At 43.7% G+C, this 21993-nt stretch overlaps 2 protein-coding genes across 2 annotated transcripts; both read left to right on the forward strand.

Moving 5' to 3' along the window:
* The first annotated feature begins 4250 nt into the window (after window positions 1-4250).
* LOC123125295 (chaperone protein dnaJ 13) lies at window positions 4251-12753 on the forward strand. The gene is made up of 13 exons (XM_044545810.1): window positions 4251-4620; window positions 5637-5923; window positions 6482-6679; window positions 6751-6865; window positions 7993-8079; window positions 8597-8685; window positions 8810-8894; window positions 9469-9522; window positions 9872-9952; window positions 10105-10182; window positions 10730-10969; window positions 12134-12241; window positions 12344-12753. The coding sequence occupies exons 1-13, from the start codon at window positions 4477-4479 to the stop codon at window positions 12398-12400; spliced, it is 1623 nt and encodes a 540-aa protein (XP_044401745.1). The 5' UTR covers window positions 4251-4476; the 3' UTR covers window positions 12401-12753.
* Window positions 12754-20083: 7330 nt separating this feature from the next.
* On the forward strand, window positions 20084-20914 carry LOC123091472 (uncharacterized). The gene has a single exon (XM_044513003.1). The coding sequence runs from the start codon at window positions 20326-20328 to the stop codon at window positions 20632-20634; it is 309 nt and encodes a 102-aa protein (XP_044368938.1). The 5' UTR covers window positions 20084-20325; the 3' UTR covers window positions 20635-20914.
* Window positions 20915-21993: the final 1079 nt, after the last annotated feature.

Here is a 21993-nt window from a genome sequence, read left to right on the forward strand (position 1 = left end):
TCACGCGGGCCATGTCATAGGTTAAGTGATCCATCCCCAACCCCTCTAGTTCAACCGCCGTCGAACTCTTTTAAAGGCCCTGCCGATCTCCTTTGCCACGCGGTCAAGGATTTGCGATCCTTGTATGCCATCGAGCCCATTTTGTTATTTCTGAAGGACACGTTCTACGGCGGTGGCATGGGATCCTCAATTGCCAAGTCAGATCTCATCGACCACGACCACGAGGAGGGCACCCACAAAGATTCTTCCAAGGTGAAGCAGCCCATCTGCGACGTCAGAGAGTGCACCATGGGTTTGTGCTCTTCCAAGTGGAAGGATCCCGTCCATGACAGGTGAGGCAACATCCTATCAGCAAATCTTACCTTTTCTAGCTAGTCAACCCGTACCCTTTGTTATCGTAGCTTTTGTCATGTGGTGTTTTAACTATGCCGTGTTTAATTATTTCAGTTATGCAAAAATGTAATGTTCAATAGGGCTATGTGATGTTTAAGTATGAATTGTCCACTTCAGTTTCACGAATGGCTATATTTGGTTGTTTATAGTGAGTAGATGCCTTGTTTATCTGTATTTGGTTGTTAGGTTGGTTGCAGTGAGCATTTGTACAGTTATCAAGCAGATGCCTTGTTTATTTGTATTTGGTTGTTAGGTTGGTTGCAGTGAGCATTTGTCCAGTTATCAACATATGCCTTGTTTGTTTGTATTTGGTTGTAAGGTTGGTTGCAGTGAGCATTTGTCCAGTTATCAAGCAGATGCCTTGTTTATCTGTATTTGGTTGTTAGATTGGTTGCAGTGAGCATTTGGCCAGTTATCAAGCAGATGCCTTGTTTATCTGTATTTGGTCGTAAGGTTAGTTGCAGTGAGCATTTGTCCAGTTTTCAAGCAGATGCCTTGTTTATCTCTATTTGCTTGTTACGTTGGTTGCACTGAGAATTTGTCCAATTTTCAAGCATATGCCCTGTTTAGCTGTATTTGCTTGTTAGGTTGGTTGTAGTGAGACTCTGTCCAGATTTCAATAGCTATATTTGGTCGTTATACTGATCATTTATGCCTTGTTTATTTCGGTCATTCACAATGTGATGTTCATTACATGCAACTCAAAACTATGGAGCTCGATTTCATCAATACGAGTTTGAACGACTATATTTGGTTCCAGTTATGCCTAGTGTAGTTAACACATGCCCTTTATTTTTCAGTTTTACACATTTATCCAGTGTGATGTTTAAGCATGAGCTACGTTCTATTCATTTCAACAATACTAGTTTGAATTGCAATATTTGGTGGCTGTTAAGCCTGTTTGTAACATTCCCTTCCATTTTGTATCCGCTTTAATAGCATGCTGAAACCAACACATTCAATCTATCATTTGGAGATGTTGTTGTTTACCTTGGCTATATTTGGTTGATGTTAAGGTTGCTCTACTTGTCATGCCTATCCACTATTTATGTAGGAGAACAACGGAAGTGGCCAGCATTTTCCGCCGAGGTTAGTTTCATCCATCGGCTTGTACTCCCCCCGTCGTTCCATAATGTAGTGCATATAGATTCAGGCCTGGACACTTTTTAGCTTCTAATATTGACTTGTTGCTTGTATGTACATATGCCCTTGGCAAAGATCCACGCATCGACCCTTTTTGCGTATGGGGTAATGAGATATTCATGAACAAGCATCAAGTGAGGAAACCGATAAGGATTATTAGCAAAAAGATACGAATAGTGGCAAACAAATTATTTGTTTACGCTCTATCCAACACAACAGTGAGCTGTAGGATGGTAACTACAAACTGTGCATCCTTCTCTTTTTACTGCCCATAATGAGTTGTTAGACAATGATGTCTGAATTTTTTTCGTTTGCACTGCTTCCCAAAGCAGTTTACTCAAGATTACATCACAAAGTACATGATTGGTGGACACACAATGAAGGTTAAGGTATTTCATCCAGACTACAATGAGCATCGAGAAGTCCTAATGAAGACAATGAAGGATGGACGGGTAACCATCACAAGGGGTTGGCCTAGAGTTGTGCACGCATTACACATGGAGGAGGGCACAATATGGGCATTCTGCTTCACCTTCTCCAGCAACCAGAATGTCTTTCGCCTATCTCTTTACAGTCTTTAGTACAACCGTGGTTCATCTTTTTTACTTGGTACTTCTGTAGTTTTTTAGTATATGTACCTGTGCATCGAATTATGCATTCGTCTTTGAACCTATATTTGCAATAAACACGGTTCGATATGAAATAAGTGATTGTCTACTTTCAAATTCAAAATCTATGATTTTCAAATGTAGGGATTAAATTTGGGATTACACTACACACGATTTGTGAAAGCAAAATGTCTTTGATAAACGTGGAGATCAGACACGTTTCTCAGATCCACTACGTGTGCGATCAATCTCTACTGCACACACGATCAACCAAGAAAAACGTGTGAGATTAACAACAACATCACACACAGTTCCTTCTTATTAAATGTTTGCGAACGTCACCTTATCACACATGCTTGGCAATTATGGACTGCTTATGATGTCGTGTGCATAGCAAATGTTTGCTCATAGAAGAACGTGTGTGATAGGTCTTCATCCGACGCGGGTACGACAGATGAATCATGTGGGATATATTCAAAGTTCGCATATAGTTTTATAGGGACAACAGTATGCACTCTTACATCAAATCACATACAATCGAGGAAAAGTATATATGTGTGATTGTATGCTCATCGTACATGTTCTATAATCGTGAACTGTTTGTGATGAGTTGCACATCATAAACGTAGCACCACAAAATACCGATTGTGATGGCAATGCAAGCACAAACGAGTAGCAAGGATGGAGCGTTTGAGATATCCGAGATATCAGAAACGGTTTTATAGGGACAACTGTATGCATCATGGCTCCTTATCCCCAACGATTTTTGGATCATGTGGGAATGACCCCCCTATACCCACACTCGCCTTGCGACGGTTTAAAATGCCGCCGCAGAAAGGGGTTAAAAACCATTTATATGGCAGTTCGATGTATCCGTGCTGGAAGCATCGGGAAGAGGCCAAAAAATATACGAGTGGGCCACGCGCACACCGTATGAGCTTGTGGGTCCCTCGCAGGTCGTATATGGAATAACTGCTCTTGCGTGAAGGGATTTCGCTATTGCGTACGAATCAGGCCGACCCATTTTCTTCTCCTCCCTCGCTCGCTCAGATCGATCGCTCTCTCGCTATTAGCCGCTCCTGCACTTGCTTGGTCCGGTTTTATTCCCCTTTTTCATTCTTTTCTTTTTCTTCCCTTTTCTCTTCTTTGGTTTTTGTTTACTTGTTTTATTCAGTTCTCTATTTTTCTTTGTTTCTTCATCAGCCTTTTCATTTTTACACGGTTATTTGCTTTCTTTTTATTTTTTGTTTCTTTGTTTCTTTTCCGGTTTTCATTGTTTTTTCTGTTTTTCTTTATTTTTATTGGTTTTCATTCTACATTTTTTGTAAACGTCGAAAACATTTTTCTAGTACACGTTTAACTACTGGTTAACATTTCTTTAATACACAGGTAACATTTTTTCTGTACACATTTTTAACATTTTTCAAATGCCCGATTAACTTTTTTTAATACATCGTCAACATTTTTTCTATGCGAATTTTAACATTTCCAAAAGCTTGACTTAAAATTAAATACAATATTAACATTTTTTTAATACATGATCAATATTTTCTGTACACATTTAATATTTTTCAAATGCTTGATTGACATTTTTTCTAAATGCAAGATAAACACTTTTTGAATACATGGTCAATTTTTTTCTATACACATTAATTTTTTTAAAATATTTTGATTAACATTTTTATATACATTTTAAAAAATGTTTTATTAACCTTTTTTAAATACATGATCACATTTTTTCGTACACATTGTATTTTTTTTGTATTACATGAGAAACATTTTCTCTATACACATTTAACTTTTTCAAATACTTGCTAAACATTTTTTTTGTAAAGTGTTTTTAAAATATATTTACTTAGAACATTTGGAATTTGGAAATAATAAAGAAAGCAAAATAAAAAATCAAAAAATATGAATAAAAAAACATAAAAAGTCCGAGGCTGTGGCCTCCCGCAAGCTGGGCTGACGCGAGGAGTTCCCTACATCTCGTCATAGGGGCCCATACGAGATGAGGTTAGGTTTCCGAACTTCGTCACTCGTCAGGGACGGTACCTGTTTCTTACGGCGACGATGCTCTCTCTTCTTTACGTCACCCAGGCGAGAAAACGGAACCGTATATTTCTTCAGGAAAGGAAAGAAAACGGATGTATAGTTCCTTCATCCTGTGATGGATGTCTTGAGGCGGAAGTAGAAATCGAAGAACTCTTTATTAATCCCGAGCAAATCCACCAAGAAGAAGAAGGAAAATCACCATAAACCCTCGCGTCCGAATAACCACCCCCATTCAACCCCCACCACCGTGCCGGGCAAGCAGAAGCAGCCGCACGGCGTGATGGCGCCGGAGCCGGAGCCGGAGGACGGGAGGGAGCTCTACGCGCTGCTGCACCTCTCGCCGGAATCCTCCGACGAGGAAATCCGCAGGGCATACCGCCAGTTCGCGCAAATCTACCACCCCGACAAGTACCAGGACGCCCAGGTTACCCTCCCGCCCCCTCTCTCTCCGTGCTGCCGCTGAGATTCGATTGGTGGGAACCAATTGGCTACTGTCCAGCGGTGGCTTAGGGTTGCTAGACTCAGAGCTTTTGTTGGTGGTGACATTGCGGTAGCTTGCGGTACGATGTGGTGGGGCAAAAATTGTGTAGGAATTTGATTGTCTTGATTTTAGGTCGTTAGGCAGTTGGTTTCCACTGGTTTGATCCAGAGCTGTCGTGTGCTTGAATTACGCATTGGTTGGTTCGGACAGACATTGCTGTTGCTGTGCTATAGTTTGTACTCCCACGTCTCATAATATAAGAACGTTTTTAAGCTGTTTGAAAAACGTTCTTATATTATGGGACTGAGGGTGTAGTGATTTCTCCTTCTTCACCGAGAGACAGAGATCAAAGGGAAGGGTTGGTCAATGTCTGTGGCTATATGCTAATTCCCGTGGTATGGGTTTATTCCTTCATCATGTATCAATCATATTGCATCCGAGGAGATTATTAGGAAAATTATAATGTCATAAGAAGAGGCTGGGTAATGCTGAGTCAACTGCGCATGCCTGGGTGAATAAAACCTACATTTCGTGCTGGTCAGTCTGGAACAGGACAGATCTTCGTTCGTTATGTGGTAACAACCTGTCTTGCGTATTTTGATTGGATGTTGGAGAGGTGACAACCTGTCATGGTGTTACCTCATTCCGTAGAAACACAAGCATGAGCATCCTGCTAATTATATTTTGATCAGACCCAAAACTTATCCTGTAAATATCAGTTTGGCAAAAGAAAATGTTCTTTGACAAATGGAAATTAGAGAAGGGACATGCTGTTACATGTTCTTTTTGTAATGCAACTTTATATTAAATTTGTTAAGATTAAAATTTCTGACGACGGTAGTTAGGCTTGCACTTTTGCTATCTGCATTTTGCTGAATAACTCATCTGCGACAGTTTGCGTTCCTGAATTCTTCTGACCTGACTAGCATCTTCTTTTGTTGTCTTCTCTGCTTGTATAGATGAAGGATGTAGCAACTGAAAACTTCCAACGGATACGTGATGCATATGAGATACTATCGGATGAGAACAAAAGACAGATCTATGATATTTATGGCATGGAAGGTTTAAATTCTGGTCTGGAACTTGGTCCCAAGTTAAATAAACCCGAAGAAATCAAACGACAGTTGGAAGAGCTGCGACGGCGTAAGGAGGAAGAGAAACTTTTCGTTCATGCTCGATCCACTGGATCAATCCTAGCTAATATCTCAGTGCCACAATATTTAGATGGTGACGGCATCATGGGAGGGTACAGAGTATTTTCCATTTTACTATGATATGCCCTCTGTTCTCATATATGCGGTGCGAGGTTCCTATCATAATTTAGAAGCCATTTTCTGTTTAGTTCTTGGTTATTGCCATCTTGTAAATTCTTTAACTTCAGTAACTTGGTAATCATAGGCTTCATCTGTTAATTTTTATTTTGTTGATATAATCATTTTGTGCTGTTTCACATTCTTTGACATGTTTGTTGGTGATGGAACATACTTTAACTGTATATATACCTTTAGCAGACAGAAGTCCTGGCCTTTGTATATCTGAAAAGGGATTATACAGAATGATAGACCTTTACTTGCAGAAAACTTACATTCATTCGTCATTGATCATCATTATTACCTTTCCGTTTTATTTACTTTTCATCCAATTCTGAGTTCTTAGACATCTTGTTTTAGAGTTAAAAATCTAATAAACACAGTAACCTCTTGACGTAGATATTGTCCATCAATACTTAGATGTCATATTAACTTCTGTATTTCTCATATTCTTCAGCATTAATAATTCACTTTTTTTATTTCAAAATTGCTAGAATGGGAATGTCTAGTGAAATTGAGCTGCCAGTATCCAAGCAAAACACTGTCACTGTTGGTGGAAATTTGGTCGTCAATGGTACGACTGGATCTGGTGCAGCAACTGCTGTGCTGCGCCATCAGCTGTCTTCTGTGTCTTCGATAGACTTTATGGCAACAGCTGGACTACGTTCCCTTATTGGAGTACAGACATTTCGGTGAGAATTTGCCTTTTCTGTGTTTTCCTTCCCTATTTCACATCCTAATTCTTTGGTGTTTCCTGCTTCAGTCAGATTTCACCAAATTCAACAGCAACTTCTGGAATTGCTCTCTCATTGAGAGACGGATCTGTTAATCTGTCAAATGGCTGGACTCGCCAATTATCTGAAGACACTGTTGGCAATGTATGTCCCCTTGTATTTAGTGCTCTTTTCATGTGTCCTAAACACTTTATTCGTAATATGTGACTAACATAAGCAAGTAAGTTCACTTCGGACGACAATAACAATACGAGAACCTAGCTATTCGAAAAACATGATTGCAACATGTGCACGATCTATAATGTCAACCAGAGATGCTGAAGAAACGGTTTGGAGTTTGTATATGATTATATGCAAACCATTATCTCTTTAATTTCAATATATTTTCTAGTTTTGGACTTGCAGTGCAAAATTCCTCTAGCCGATTAGGTTTACGCAAACTTTTAGACCATATACAGCTAATGTCCGACAGTAAATAAATGAATATTATACTATCCAAAAGTTGATCCATGTCCAGTACGTGGTGTTGACTGTTCATAACCTAGAACTTGTGGCTTATGCAACCCCGTTTCCAGTCCATGCCCAGAAATCAGGTGTCAATTGTACCTTGGTGGATAAATTACAATATTGACAGAGATTACGTTTATAGAAATTTCAAGTTCCATGCAAATCTAAATTTTGCCATTATTTCGTCCTCTGGTTACTCTCCAGTGAGGCATCTTGGCATAGTTATTCGTTTTATCTTTATATAGTACTCCCTCCGTCCCAAAATAATTGTCTCAAGTTTAGTACAACTTTGTACTAGAGCTAGTTCAAAATTGAGACACTTATTTTGGGACGGAGGGAGTATATGCTTGTGGTTATCTTCTCTATCTAGATAGCTAACTCCCACTAACCTATTTCTCCCAACATGCAAGCATGCCACCTCATCACATGCAACACGCATGGAAAAAGGCCCACCTCAATATGCAACCATGCATAGGAAAAAGGCCACCTCAACATGCATGATAGTTTCCATTCTATAATGCTATTTATATTTATTAAATACTTTGCAACTATACAATAATCAAACCCAACAAATCATTTGTACTTTAGCTTTTATTGAAATATATTGCATGACATCTCTGCGGCAACGTGCGGGGTATAGGATAGTTTGTTACTGATACCACGGGGTTGACTGTTCATGTTGTTTAAGTTTTATGTCTGTTGTTTGGATAAGCTGATGCTGATTTTTTGCTTGTATGCTACTTCATTTTTTCCCCATCCTCCAGATACAACTTGTCCTTGGTACTGAATCAAATATATCTGTCGGATGGCAAAAGAAGGATGAAAAAAGGTCTGCTGCAGGAGAAATAAAGGTAGTTCTCATTTACAAAACCAACTTAGCTGTAAATCTTATTTAGAAAACCGATTTGGTTATCTATAAGCGAATAATTGACAGAATTTTTTCAAGAAGGATTTTTTTGGAAACATATAGTTGACATTCCAAGTTTCCGCAACATTTATTTCTAGTTCTGAATAGTGTCATATTGTTCTGTTCCGAATAATCTACTGCGTTCCTTTTCTTTTGCACAGCTCCCCATTATATATTATTTGAGTCAACATATCCTCATTATATATTGTGATGCACCTGCCTTTGTGGTAAAATTGTGGACCACTGAACATGCAATATTGTCTGTTTGATTCAGCTTTAATATGTCTGACCTGTGGTTGAAGGACAATATGATTTGCATATGTGGATTTAATTTGAATTGGTCTGACTGTACTGGGTTCATGAACTAATTGTGTATTTTTCATTTCACCATTTCACCGCTTGCATTAGGCAACAGTTGGATACTTGCCCTGTATTAACTATATACTTCCTTTTCTCCCCAGTTTGGTACTAATTCATTTGGGGCGTCTGCTCATTACACCCATCGTTTCTCCTCAAAGTCCCATGGTCGTATTGCTGGTAGAGTTGGAAGGTATATACCGCTGTGATCTTACTTCTATCTGGCCATGTAAACCTCACCGCTTTGCATTTTTTTGATAAACCGGTATACGAGTTTGTAACTTCTCTCTCTTCTCTCTTGAACTGCTTATTTGCAGCACGGCCCTTGATTTTGAAATTGGAGGAGGAAGACGGATATCAGAGTTCAGTACTGTAAGGATGCTCTATAATATAGGAATCCAGGTGAATATGCTTGCTTCTAAGGTCTCCTGTGTTGGATGTGTTCTCAGTTTGCTTCTTTATTTCTCCTTTTGCCTCTTCATTATTGCCAAAACTTTATTTATTTATCCCCTTGAGTGAAATAATAATAGAAAATACTCCCTCCATCCCATAATATAAGAGCGTTTGACACTAGTGCAGTGTCAAAAATGCTCTTATATTATGGGACGAAGGGAGCACAAAATAGTATTAACTACTGATTCAAGCAGTAATGGGTAATGAAGCAAACGACTCTTGCATGTTCATTGTTTGTCCAATACAAAAACCAGAATATGAATTGTAACTAGGAAATTGCAGTTGATACTACTCCCTCCTTATCAAAATATAATACGTATTTTGCTCTAAATCTAGACCAAAAAGCGTCTTATATTTTGATAGAGGGAGTATTTGATAACATGCAGCAACCATGCATTCATGATCATGTAATCTTAGCTACTTTTCATCTCATGGAACAGTTTCACTAGTTTGTGTACGATTCGTGTTGCATGTTATTACACAGCCAGTTATCTTAATATTCATTATTTGCTCTGAGATGCAGGGTGTCACTTGGAAATTTGAGTTGAATCGTGCTGGGCAAAAGTTAGTTATCCCAGTAAGTTGAGCTATTACACCTCTGAATCCTGCCTGTTTTTTATCTGATAGTATAGATGTACATGTAGCATAAATTTTACAGAACTATTCCCTCCGTTCCTAAATATAAGCCTTTTTAGATATTCCAATATGGACTACATACGAAGCAAATGAGTGAATCTACACTCTAAAATGCGTCTATATACATCCGCATGTAATTTGTACTGAAATCTCTAAAAAGGCTTATATTTAGGAACGGAGCGAGTATAAGGCAGTCTCATTTACTTGCAGCTATGGATCCATGTACTGTAACACAGTGGGGTAGATCGTAAACTTGTTGGATTTCACTGAATTCTTCAGTAACTGTGCAGGTCTTGCTTTCAACTGACTTCAATGCGTTATTCGTCACCGGCGCATTTGCTATTCCTTCAACTCTATATTTTCTACTTCAGGTTCTAATATTCCTGACCTACTTGCATTCTTACCCTGGCAGAAATGTGTGAACTGATAGTTGCATGTAGATAAGGCAGCTCACTTTTGTTACCTTTGCTGCATCCGTAATGTGGTTACTAAAGCCAAGCTGTGGTGTCTTATTGTTTGACAGACATATGTTGTGAAGCCTTATTATCTAAGGCGAGAAAAGCAGAAGACACTTGAAAAAATGGATAGCTTGTCTACACAGGTAGAATCAGTGTTTGTGTTCTTGCTTATGTACCAGCTTATGTACTTCATCACATAAAAGGCAAATTGGTTAACTTTTGTGTTTGAGTCATCACATATTTTTGTTTAAGGAAATAGTCATCTATATTTGGTTGTTAATTCAGTTTGTGAAGGCTCTATATGGCACAGATAACTTGGGTTAGCCCATTTGGCAAGATGCATACTTGTGACTAGTTATTTACTTCTCCTTAACATAATTTATTAGTATGTAGTATGTACTCCCTCCGTCTCAAAATAAATGTCTTGAGTTTAGTACAAATTTGTACTAGAGCTAGTACAAAGTTGAGACACTTATTTTGGGACGGAGGGAGTATTTAGATAATAAATCGGATTGTTGTTTCTCAGTTTCTGCTACTTGCGGCATTTAGCTTATACCCCTCGACTGCATTGGTGGCAGTGTTTTTCTTGTCGAAATTTCATATATTTTTTATGATATTAACTCATCTAGTGATTGAAGGCGTATTTTCCTGTGTCATGTATACTTACTGAAGACATCGTTCTCTGTATAGCTAACAGAAGCTAGACAAGCAGCTAAGAAGTCACAAAGATTGCTGGAACCTGTCTCTAATCGCAAGAAGAATAAACAGCAGGAGAGTGATGGTCTGGTAATCACAAAAGCTCTGTATGGCAATCATAAAAAGGTCAAAGAGAGTAGTCAATTGAGTGAGATAGATGATAACGTGGCTTCACAAGTATTAGATGTGACAATCCCACTCAACTTCCTCGTGACCGAGGCAGGTCAGCTCAAGGTATGTTTCAGTCATATTGTTTATAAGTTAAGTTATTTATGTGAACTATAAACCTAGCACTTGACAAGATGAAGAACCGTGAGTTGTGTTTCTGTTAGAAGGCCAATAATAGCAGTATGGTACTTGTGGATTGCAACTTGCAAATGAAGGCTGTCATAAAACTATCATATATTTCTTAAAACAATCCATGCATTCGAAATTTATCTTTTGCAAAGTAAATCTCTGTTCTTTTTTTACTACCTTCGGTTTCTCGTTTCAGCAAGACATGTTAGGCTAGCAATTCCTCTTTGGACTGTAGATGCTCCAGGAAGAGGGTTTGATTAAGTTCTCCTGGGTCTGTTAGAGCAGTAATTAAATTAATTAAACTTTTTTGGAGGTTGATAGTTTATTTATTGGGGAAGAGTCAATCCTTCTCTTCTCACTTCAAGATTGATCATCTCGAGCCATCTGTTGAGGGTGGAAATTTAAGAATAAATAAGTTTTAAGCAAACTTGTTTAGTCGTCTACTGTACTAGGTCGCTTATTTGCATAAACATGCTCTGATATTGAAGGTATAGAACAATCGAGGAATAGCTTGCATGTATCCATTTTATATTTATAAGTTTTTCCTCCTAAATAGTGTGCATGAATTTAAGGAAACCAAAATTGGTCCCCATATTATATATGCAACTAATCATCTCTCAGATACCCGCGTTCAATGCGGTTGTCAGAACAAGTCAGCTTCAGTCCCCATTACTATTAATGAATGAGATCATGAATATATCATATTCTCTCCTTTCAAGGCCCCTGCACGTTTCATGGTTCAGTTTAGCCAGCAATTGGGCCAATAAAATGTGGGTTTATGTGTCACGACTCACAATGTGAATCCAACGGCATCAGTTTTGTATCGCACAGCCCACGCTTTATTGGTCTAATTGTTGGTCAACTTAAATCTTTAATTGCACGTGTGCCTTACATAAAAAAGAGAGGGAAAATTACATAATAAATATGGCTAAAGATCTAGTGCATGTTACTTTTGCTCCAGTGCTAGGTTACATTTCATTATATTTTACATCTCCAGACTGGCTGTGATGCATTGCACTCTTCTTTGAGATTAAGTAGGTTAAACCATTTGGCACATGTATCTGGTTATCCGACTGAATGTCCTCTTTCTGCCGCCTTCAGCTTCACGAGGGGATAAAGAAGTCTGGAATAATGGGCTTCTATGATCCTTGCCCCGGAGACCCGAAGCTACTGCTCGTCGAATACATCTTTCATGGTCGGCAATACAAGGTAAGAGGATTATTACCATCCATATTATGTACAACTGTTTGCATGTCTGTATTGTGCCCTCGTCAATAATACAAAATTGTTGAACTTTTCCTTTGTTTGCAGGTAATGGCAGATGATTACGGTGCACTGTCGATACCACAAGACATTCATGAGATTTGACCTGAGGGAGTTGGTCCAAATCAGCGTTTGAACACTTTTGAGTCGCACTGTAACCATCATAGTTTTCGTGTGCTGATATGCTCTTTCTGGTTTTGGGTATCATTTCTCTATGTGAGCCCCCTTTTGTTGTATACTACTACATGAGTGGGCTTGTGCCACCTAGATGAGTAATAGAGGGGATGTCCCAAGAATAAGATGAGCCAATAATAGGTTTACAGCATTTAGCCTTGGAAGGTTCAGCTTTGTTTGGTTGTTGATTTTTGGTTGGAAGCATATCTTGTTCAGCGGAAGCATATCTCTCCGTTGATGTTTGGTTGTTGATTTGCGAAGGTTCAGCTTTGTTTCTTGCTGCACATGCATCTGTCTGCTTGTGTCCGACAGTGTGATGCCTTGTTCCAGTATTTGCTTCACCTGCTGTGTTTGGTCTAGCATTATGTAGTCTTAGCAATCATCTTTTTTCTTTTGGGCCATATGTCGTCTCCTTGTTTCATAAGTGCTGGCCTGCGTGTATCTGTTCAAACGCGATGGCTTCAAAAACTGAGCTCAGCTGCAGACAAATCGTTTGCATGCGGACCATCATCTCAAATAATATTTTTTTGCTCGCACTGGCAGGCAGATACGCAAATCCATCATCTGATACCTCATCATAAACTAAGAAGCATAGACACCAAACGCTAATCCCAATCACTAACTCCCTGCACCGAAGCGAATAAGATGGTTGGTTCAGGTGAGGAGAGGATTAGAGCATCTCTTTTGCTGGAGCTGCGCCCCTGTCTTTGCCATGTTCCTAGACCGGCTAACACATCGTCCTGTGCCTATGCTACATGGCAGGTTGACGGTGGATTCTCCGGCTGCTCGGTGGATCGCATTTGCGTTAACCTGCTGTCGACCAAGACCGGCCTGACCGCCTGCGTGGTTTCTTTAGGGAGATTCTCCATTCGCTTTAGATTTGGACCAGATCAAGACTTGGGATCTAAGGTAGCTTAGTCATGCAGGCTACAAAAAAGGCAGGGTAACAAAAACACCACTTAGAGCATGGCTATGATGTTGTCATGTCATCTAAAGTCACCATAAGTCACCATTTTTTTTTCCCGCAAAAAAAAGTCACCACTTTTAGCTATAAGGTTTAGGGGCTATAAGAGTAGTAGTGTTTTTTCTCACATTCTCTTTATCTTTTTCTTCATATTTATTGTCTGTTTAGGAGCATGCATAGAGTTAGATTGTTGCATAAGAGACCACTTCCTTTACTTTTTTATGCCGCTCTTCCACGTATAAGCAAAATTACCATGTAAGCAGACTATAAATCTACTACTGTGGATTTGTGGTAGGAGTACTTGCTCTTAGCAATACAGAAACATTAGCGGGGTGAAACAGCTTTGTGCGAGTAAAGGCGTCTCGCAGGGGCCCTAACACGTGTGCTCTTTCCGTTTGACATGACGCTGGATGCGGATCTAGATCCTTGGTACGGACCCTTTCCCTTGATTCGAGACAGTGCATGCTTTGCCGGTCGGCGATCCATGCTAAGTGATGGGTCCAACTTTATTCCGTGCGCTGGGGTTAAAGTGGATGCTGTAGAGAGAAAATTGAGTTAAATATACCAGGGGTACCTCAACTTGTTCGGCGCGGTCAGTTTGATGCCTAAAGTTGTAAAATACATAAAACTAGTGCTCGAACTTGTCTGGATATGCAAATACGGTGCCTCCTTCCGTATCCAGGCGTATGCTATGCCGGCATGGCGTGACAGCATGGCGGTGACCCGCATGTAAGTGGCTGAGAGCAGGGGAGGAGCTGGGTAGCCTACGCGTGAGGAATCACCTCATATTTTATTTAATCATTTATGAAAGCCAACAATAAAAATAAATTGCTTGATTTAGAATCCATGCTGAGATCTCACGGTCGCAGATTGCATTATACGCATCCACCACGCCAAAATATGCACAATGAAATTTCACGAGGTCGAACTATATATATGGTGTTGCTGTGCAAAAGGTAACTTTGGAGCACGGGCATATTGTGCCTGTTACTCTTAAGTCAAATTGGATTTTTACAACTAAAAAAAATCCAAAATCTTTTATACGTGCACTCATAGAAGTGTAATATATTGTGCGAATTTTCATCAAAATTCGCATTTGTATGTGAGAGATACTAAAAGATACATACTTCCTCCGTTTCAAAATAGATGACTCAACTTTGTTTGTACTAACTTTAATACAAAATTGGGTCATCTATTTTGGAACGGAGGGAGTCCATGAAATTTTTTTCTTGTTATTTGGCTGGAATTTTGTCTTTATTGCAGGGCACAATGTAACATAATTTCGCACAAAATTTGACGGTCAGAGCACATGCATACGTCTCTGGCGTGAAAAAATGTTGAACTTTTAAGTGACAGTTTTTAACCTTAAAAAAACATGCCCAGTGGCCACCGTGCTCTGAAAATCCGCTTTGGCTGCTATGTACCTCGCCAAGCTATTCTTTTATATATGGTACTCGTTTGGGCCCACACAAGTTTTATTTTTATTTTTCAAGTTTGTTTTTAATTTTTTTGTCTTTGATATTGTTTTTACCTTTTGAAAGAAGAAATGCAAGAAAAAGTTACAACTGCCATAAACTTAAAAGAAAGCCCTAGTGCATTTCATGTTTTTGGAAAATGTTTCACATGTATTCAAAATTTATAATGTGTTTTCTAAATTCGTCAGGTTCAACATGTTTTGGAATATGTTCATCGAGTATTAAAACATTGTTGTGTAAAATTGTCCTTACAATTCTACAAACACGGTTGACATGTTTTGATACATTTCTAGGATTTAATATTATTGTACAGTAATTTTCATATATGTTGAATAATTTCAAAAAATACAATGCTGTCAATTCTTTTGATAATTTTGTACTTCAGAAATACAATGAAGATACACCATAATCATGTATCCTTATGGTCCGGAGTGAAGATATATAAATTTACACAATAATCTTAAATATTTGTTGAAAAATCTAAATCCACAGAATTTTTTTAAAGTTAACTTTACCTCTTCAAAGTACACAATGAAAAGATAATAAATAAATAAATAAATATACACAATAACTGCGTATCGATAATTATTGTATTTTTTACATGGGAAATTTGCGTGCCATAAAAGTGGAATTCAGAAAAAAAAACAATGGATTACGCATCAGAGAAATTGCAAAGGAACACGTGGAATTGATCTACATAATTTTCTAGCTATTTCACGTGCCATAATTTTCTAACGTCACCATCAGAGAAATTACCGGATAGTTTGCCCACATGGGCAGATGGTGACGTTTGGTAACCAGGAGGTGCAGGTTCTAAACACCGTCATGGAGATTTCTTTTCATGTTATTTATCTCTAGCATACACTGTGTTTGAGGGCTTTTCTACATAATTTTTTTAAATAAAATACAAGGGATGTTCCTGCAAAATAATTCCTCCCTGCACGTATCCACTTACATGTGGGCCACTGCCATGCTGGCACTTCACGTGGGCAGGGCGTATGTTTGAATACGAAAGGAGGTACCGTATTTGCACGACTAGATAAGTTCGGGCACCAATTTTATGTATTTTGCAATTTTATGCACCAAACTGATCGTGCAGGACAAGTTTAGGCACCTTCGGTGTATTTAACTCGAGAAAATTAAATCCCGCAAGTCGGGTTCGGCTCGATGACTCTAAAATCGAAGCACAACCATGAGCGACAGGAGAGCGCACACTCGCGCGTGTACGTACGTGCTCTCTGGCTAGAAAAGGTGGAGGTAAATGAAGCCGAGCAAAGGGGAGTAATGTTTGCACGTACTACGTACGAGTAGATACTGTAGGTAGAGCAGGCGCCCCGCACCCCGGCACCAAACGCGTATTCTGGCTGGGAATAGTGATACTACTCGTGTAGCCTAGCTACTAGGAGTAGTACTACTAGCTATCCGGCTGGCATCCAGCTGGGCGTGGCCGTGAGACAGCAAGCAGTCCGTCCTCTCCTCGCTCCACCAAACAAGGAGAGGAGATGGTCGCGGCGCGCTTTCGGCAAGGGTCAATGTTAGACCAGCTGCTGACTGCCGGCCCAACTGGAAACAGCGGAGCTGCACGGCTCCCAAATGTATGTGCACGCTCAAACACATGGATTTCAGAGGGATGCAAGGAATAGCAAAGTGCACGAAAAGTACTCCCTCCGTTCAAAAATACTTGTCCGAGGAATGGATGTATCTAGATATATTTTAGTTATAGATACATCCATTTACATCCATTTCTACGACAAGTATTTCCGGACAGAGAGAGTAGTATGGTAGCAACAATACTCTTACACTCACCTGAATGAGAGTAAAACGCGGGATAAGAAGATCATATGCTAGGTAGAAAGCGAGTGGGAAAGAAGAAGGAATCTTGTTTGAAACGGGAGCTGAGGATACCATAAGGCCAACTCCATCGCGCGATCCTATCCTGTCCGGTCCCGTCCGTTTGGGGTAAAACGAACAAACTGAACGGTCCAACGCGCGGGAGCAAACAGACATTTGTCCGTTTTGTGTCCGCTTTCGACCCATCGGCGGCCCAAGTTTGCGCTGCTTTTGAGGTGAAGCGGACACCACGCGGACGCGCCGGCTATCTGCGCGTGTCCTCCCCTGGCCCGCCCGTCGGTGGCACAGGACGGGCCTTTTTTTTATCCGCCCCCTCCCTCCCTCCGGCCACATCTCACTCCATTCTTCTTCATTCTTCTCCACTCCTCCACACTCCTCTCCTCGACGCCCGCCGCCATCGCCCCCGCCATTGCGGCCGCGCAACACGGACGCGCGCTCGCCCAGCCCCTTCCCCTCGTCGCCGCCGAGCTACCCAACCACGGTCGCCTTGTTTTCGCACCCGCCGACCGGATTTGGGGCGGATCCTGTCGGTCTTGAGCTCGCCCGACTGTGGGAGGCCGGGCCGCGCCATGGACTGGCCGGGAACCTCGCCGGAAGGCCCTGGCAGGGCCGCAAGGCCACATGCAGGCAATGGCTCATCCTCTAGCCGCTCGGATCTGCATCGTCGATGGTCCGCCGGCAGATACGCGAATGGCGGCCGGCCGGGCTCGGTGCTTGCCCAAAAGCTCGTCGGCGCATCGTTGCCCCTCATCAAGTGCGACCACTGCCCAAGGATGGTCGTGCGTCGCGTGTCTACAACATCGGAGCATCCCGGATGGGTGTTCATCAAGTGCTTAAATGATGGGGTACGTGGTCTTTTTAGCTTCGGCTTGTGCTCTCGGATTAGATAAGTGCACTTGTTGCTAGATTAGAGGCTAGGCACAATACTACATGTGAGGAAGCAACATCGACTTCTGGCTTGAAGAAGAAAGGAGGGTGCAACATCGAGCCTCCTCCACAGATAAACAATGAGTGCATCGAGAAGGCACTGACCAACTCAAGGGAGTAGTTATGAAAGTTGGGTATCTTCTCAAATGTATTCTTGTGGTTCTTGTTTTCTTTGGCCTTGCATTACTAGTCAAAATGTGATAATGTATTGTCATGTACCAAAATGAATGATGAAAAAAAGTTAAAGGACTTGCAAAGAAATGTGCACGCGGACAAGATGCGGCCGGGATGCGTCCGGACGCTGGGCGCACGGCCACCGCATCCAGGAAACTGCCCGGACACGACCCCATTGCCCTACCCAAACGAACATAATTCGAACAAAGTGGACGTCCGTTTGGGGTCGCGCGGTGGAGTTGGCCTAACGAATGGAACAATGTCGTACTCGTAGCATCAATAGCATCGCTTCGTAAGGCCAACTCCACCGCGCGACCCCATCCTGTCCGGCCCTGTCCGTTTGGGGCAAAAGGGACAAATGAGGCGGCCCAGCGCGCGACAGCCGGACCCATCCTGTCTGTTTTGTGTCCGGGCCGACCCATTTCGAGCGCAAACTTGCGTCGGGTTTGGGTCGCGGCGGACACCAAACGGACGCGCGCCTCGTCCGCGTCGGGGCCGCGTGGCAGGCGGCCATCTATCTCCCACCGGCCAACATCAATGCGCACGAGCGGGCGGCCCCACCTGTCATCCGCACGTCGAACGATCGCCGTCCTTCTTTAAGTGGGAAGCGTGGACGGGTCGTCGTCCACACTGCCCCACGCCACCCCGCGGCCTCCTCGAAACTCGGCAACCCCTGCTCCCAAACCCTAGCCAAGAAAGTCGCCGGCAGGCCGCCCTCAACCATGGGCTTCTGGAACTACGGCCGGAAAGGCAAGCACGACAGCGAGGCAGGTTCCTCGTCGGGGCGCCGCCGCGGCTCGGTGAAGATAGAGGAGCCCGCGTCGCCATCGCCACCACGCCGGGCCCCCGCGCCGCCCGCCTTCTCCATCGCGCCCACGTCCGCCGGCGAGCGCGACCGGCGTTACATCCGCGCGGAGGTGTGCCGCCGTTATTGGGAGACGAGGACGCCGCTCCCCTGGAGCGACGTCCATCTCCCCAATAACTGGCATCTCTCCGCCGACCGGGTCCCCATCCCGCCGGTCCCCATGAGCGGCCGTGCGCGCGACGTGGAGATCGAGCGCCGCCGCCGCTTCCTCCCCGACGACCTCTTCTACGACCCCAGGTACGCCCCTGACTCCGGCCTCTGGGACACCTGGTTTCGTGACGAGCACGACACCAGGCACGCGTCGTTCTTCGCCGGCACCTCGACGGGGACGCGGCGGCCACGACAGGAGCGCACAGCGCCTGCTCCCCAAGAGCGCGGGCGTAGGCGGGTGCGCGGCGTCACGCCCACGCCGTCGCCTTCGCCATATCCATCGCCACCACCACCACCTCGCATGACGGAGGAGGAGGAGGCCCGTCTCGTTGCGCGCGTCATGGAGGACTCCATGCGCACGCACAACGGGCACCAGTGGGAGGGCCTCGAGGAGATGCTGGCCTGCTCTGCCGCCGGCGAGGTCGCCATCCCCGAGCTCGAGATGGTGGCGAAGGAGGAGGAGGAGGTGGAGGAGCCGCCGGTGGCCGCGTTCCACCGGGGCCTGGTTGGCCAGGGGTGGGGCTGGTCGTGCACGGCAGAAGAGATGGCCGACGCCGTGGGCGTGAACTGGCGCCCCACGCCGCCGCGGTCACCGGAGCGGGAGGCGTCGCCGCGGGAGGAGGTGGTGCAGGCACGTCCCGCCGTCCAACCAGCCCCCATCTACCACGCACCGCCGGCCCATCTCTGGACGCCGCCGGCCTACGTCGACCTGGTCAGCGACGACGATGACACCGGCGGTCAGTGAGCGGCGTCGGCCACGGCATCAACGGGCGCGGCAGGAGCAGGAGCGCGCGGGAGGCGTTTTTCTTTTTTGATTTATGTTAATTACGAACTGGACCGTTAAGTGGACTGACAAATTGGGCCGTTTTGTGGCCGTAACCCCTATATATATGTTTTATGTTTTTTTAACTAAGTTTATTTACTTTTTTTAGTCATTTCATTTAGTTTTTAAATTTTTTTATTCACGTCCACCCCGAACAGGTTTTGAGGTGCGGCCGCGCGTTGGGCGCTCCCACGACCCATCGAACAAACGCGGACATGGGCCACCCCATTGCCGTCCCAAACGGACAAAATCCGGCTAAACCGGACGTCCGTTTGGGGTCGCACAGTGGAGTTGGCCTAATCGTAAGCAACCAGCCTAGTACAGAGCCAACTACTCGAAGTTAAGGCCAAAGACGTCGTCCTTCCACAACACAGCAGCACCCGTCCCTCCCCGGAGACAATCTCCCCCGATCCCAACCTCCTCCTCTCTCCAATCTCATGTGCGCCAACCATGGTCAGCATCCAGCTCACTCCCAGCCTCCAGCTCGGCTCACGGCCTATATATTCACTCACCCGCACCCACTCTCCACTAACCCTCGTCTGCTATGCTCTGCTCCGCTCCTCACATCTCCAGCTCGCATAACTCCGGAGAGCCTAACACAGAGTTAGTGAGCTGCTAGTTGCTGCAATGGCGAGGTGCGCCTTCTTGTCCCAGCCGACGCTGGTGCTGCTTCTGGTGCTTCTCGGTGATGTGGTTGCGATGGCGATGGCCAGGCCGCTGCTGGGCGCTACCGCGGACGCGCCGACGCCGTTGCCAGGGGAGGGGCCGGATGGCGTGGCGCGGCCCGCCGGCGGGAGGCACGACCGGTCCATCGCCGGCGCCGAGGTGATCCTCGCCGGGTTCGCCGCGGCCGTCATGGCCGTCATCTTCCTCTACATCCGGGTCACCAGGAAGAGCAACGACAGGGCAGCAGCCGGAATGGCGGGGAAGGCTTAGAAGAAGAGTTCAGACGGTACTGTCTCCTTGTGTTTTGGGTTCTTGGGGTTCAGAGACTTGTAAAGAAGATGAGAGATGAGATGATCGGTAGAGTTAAGTTTAGTGGTTTAGAGTGAACTCTCCGTGTGTGTGTGTGTGTGTGTGTCACCGTGGTAATTAAACTGGAAATCTGTAGTTTGTCATGTACATGTATGCGTGGAGAGCTTGGGGTTTGAGAATGAGATTTAGGGAAAAAACAGCGAAACATCAGCTGAGCTAGCACGGTTCTTAAAATCTTAAATCGTGTATCCGTGCTCTGTTTTGATCTTGTGTCAGAATCTTAAGCCTGCAAGAAGAACAGCCAATGCTTGTCCTTACAGTAATTCTTCCAGTGTTTGTCTCACAATTGAGCAAAAGTGAAACATCGTCTGCTACACACACGACAGATTCTGGACGATTGTCGGACGATGCAGCACATCAAACCGTCCATGTTGAGCAAAATACTCCATCTTGCGGAGTTCGGCCGGCTACTGTCGTCCACAGAGCAGTTTCGGCTAATCTTTGAATCTAAATCTAAGAGCTCCTCGCCACTACTTTATGTTTGCTTAGAGCAACTATATACACCACCGTATTCTCGATCACCGTAATAACCCCGTCAGATTTTAGTCCAAAATGACACCCTAGCACAGTCGTCATTCCAACCTCGATCACCGTAATTTTTGGAGCGCCTTCAAATCGAGCAGGCGAGCCTTCATATTTGGAGGTTGGGTGAGGCATGTGGTGTACTTTCCCGTCGAGCGTGTTCTAGTGATGTTTTTGCATGACTAAACAGCCGTTCCGTCGAATTGCCGACGACATGCACGCCAGTGAACCTTTCTTCAACAACAAAGAAATGTCGTGCCTTTGGGGTTTTCCTCTTTTCAGAAGGACCCCGCATCATTTCAGCCGCTTGCATAGGGCTCTCTTGTGGATTCATGGGATGACACCCTTCGAATGGCCGAGACACAATCATCAAGTGCATCAAAGTGTTAATTGAAACTGTTGTGCGTGTTTATGGACCGTTGTGAGCACCCAATGCTGAGGACACGGCCATGCTTCTAGCGATGCATGAAGCAGAAAGCTGTCCCCAGATGTTAGGAATTGTTGATTGCATGCACTTGAAGTGAAAGAATTGCCTTGCATCTTGGAACAATATTCACGGGTCATTCCAAAGATCCAATCATAATTTTGGAAGTTGTTGCCTCCAAAGATCTGTGGATCTGACATTGCTATTTTAGGTCGACCGAATCTCACAATGACATCAACGTTTTAAAGAGATCTCATTTGTTTGCAAGGCAAGCTGATGATACTTCTCCACCTTGCAACTTCACCGTGAATGTC

Source organism: Triticum aestivum, chromosome 1B, assembly GCF_018294505.1.
Source record: "Triticum aestivum cultivar Chinese Spring chromosome 1B, IWGSC CS RefSeq v2.1, whole genome shotgun sequence".
In the NCBI taxonomy this organism is placed as follows: Eukaryota; Viridiplantae; Streptophyta; class Magnoliopsida; order Poales; family Poaceae; genus Triticum; species Triticum aestivum.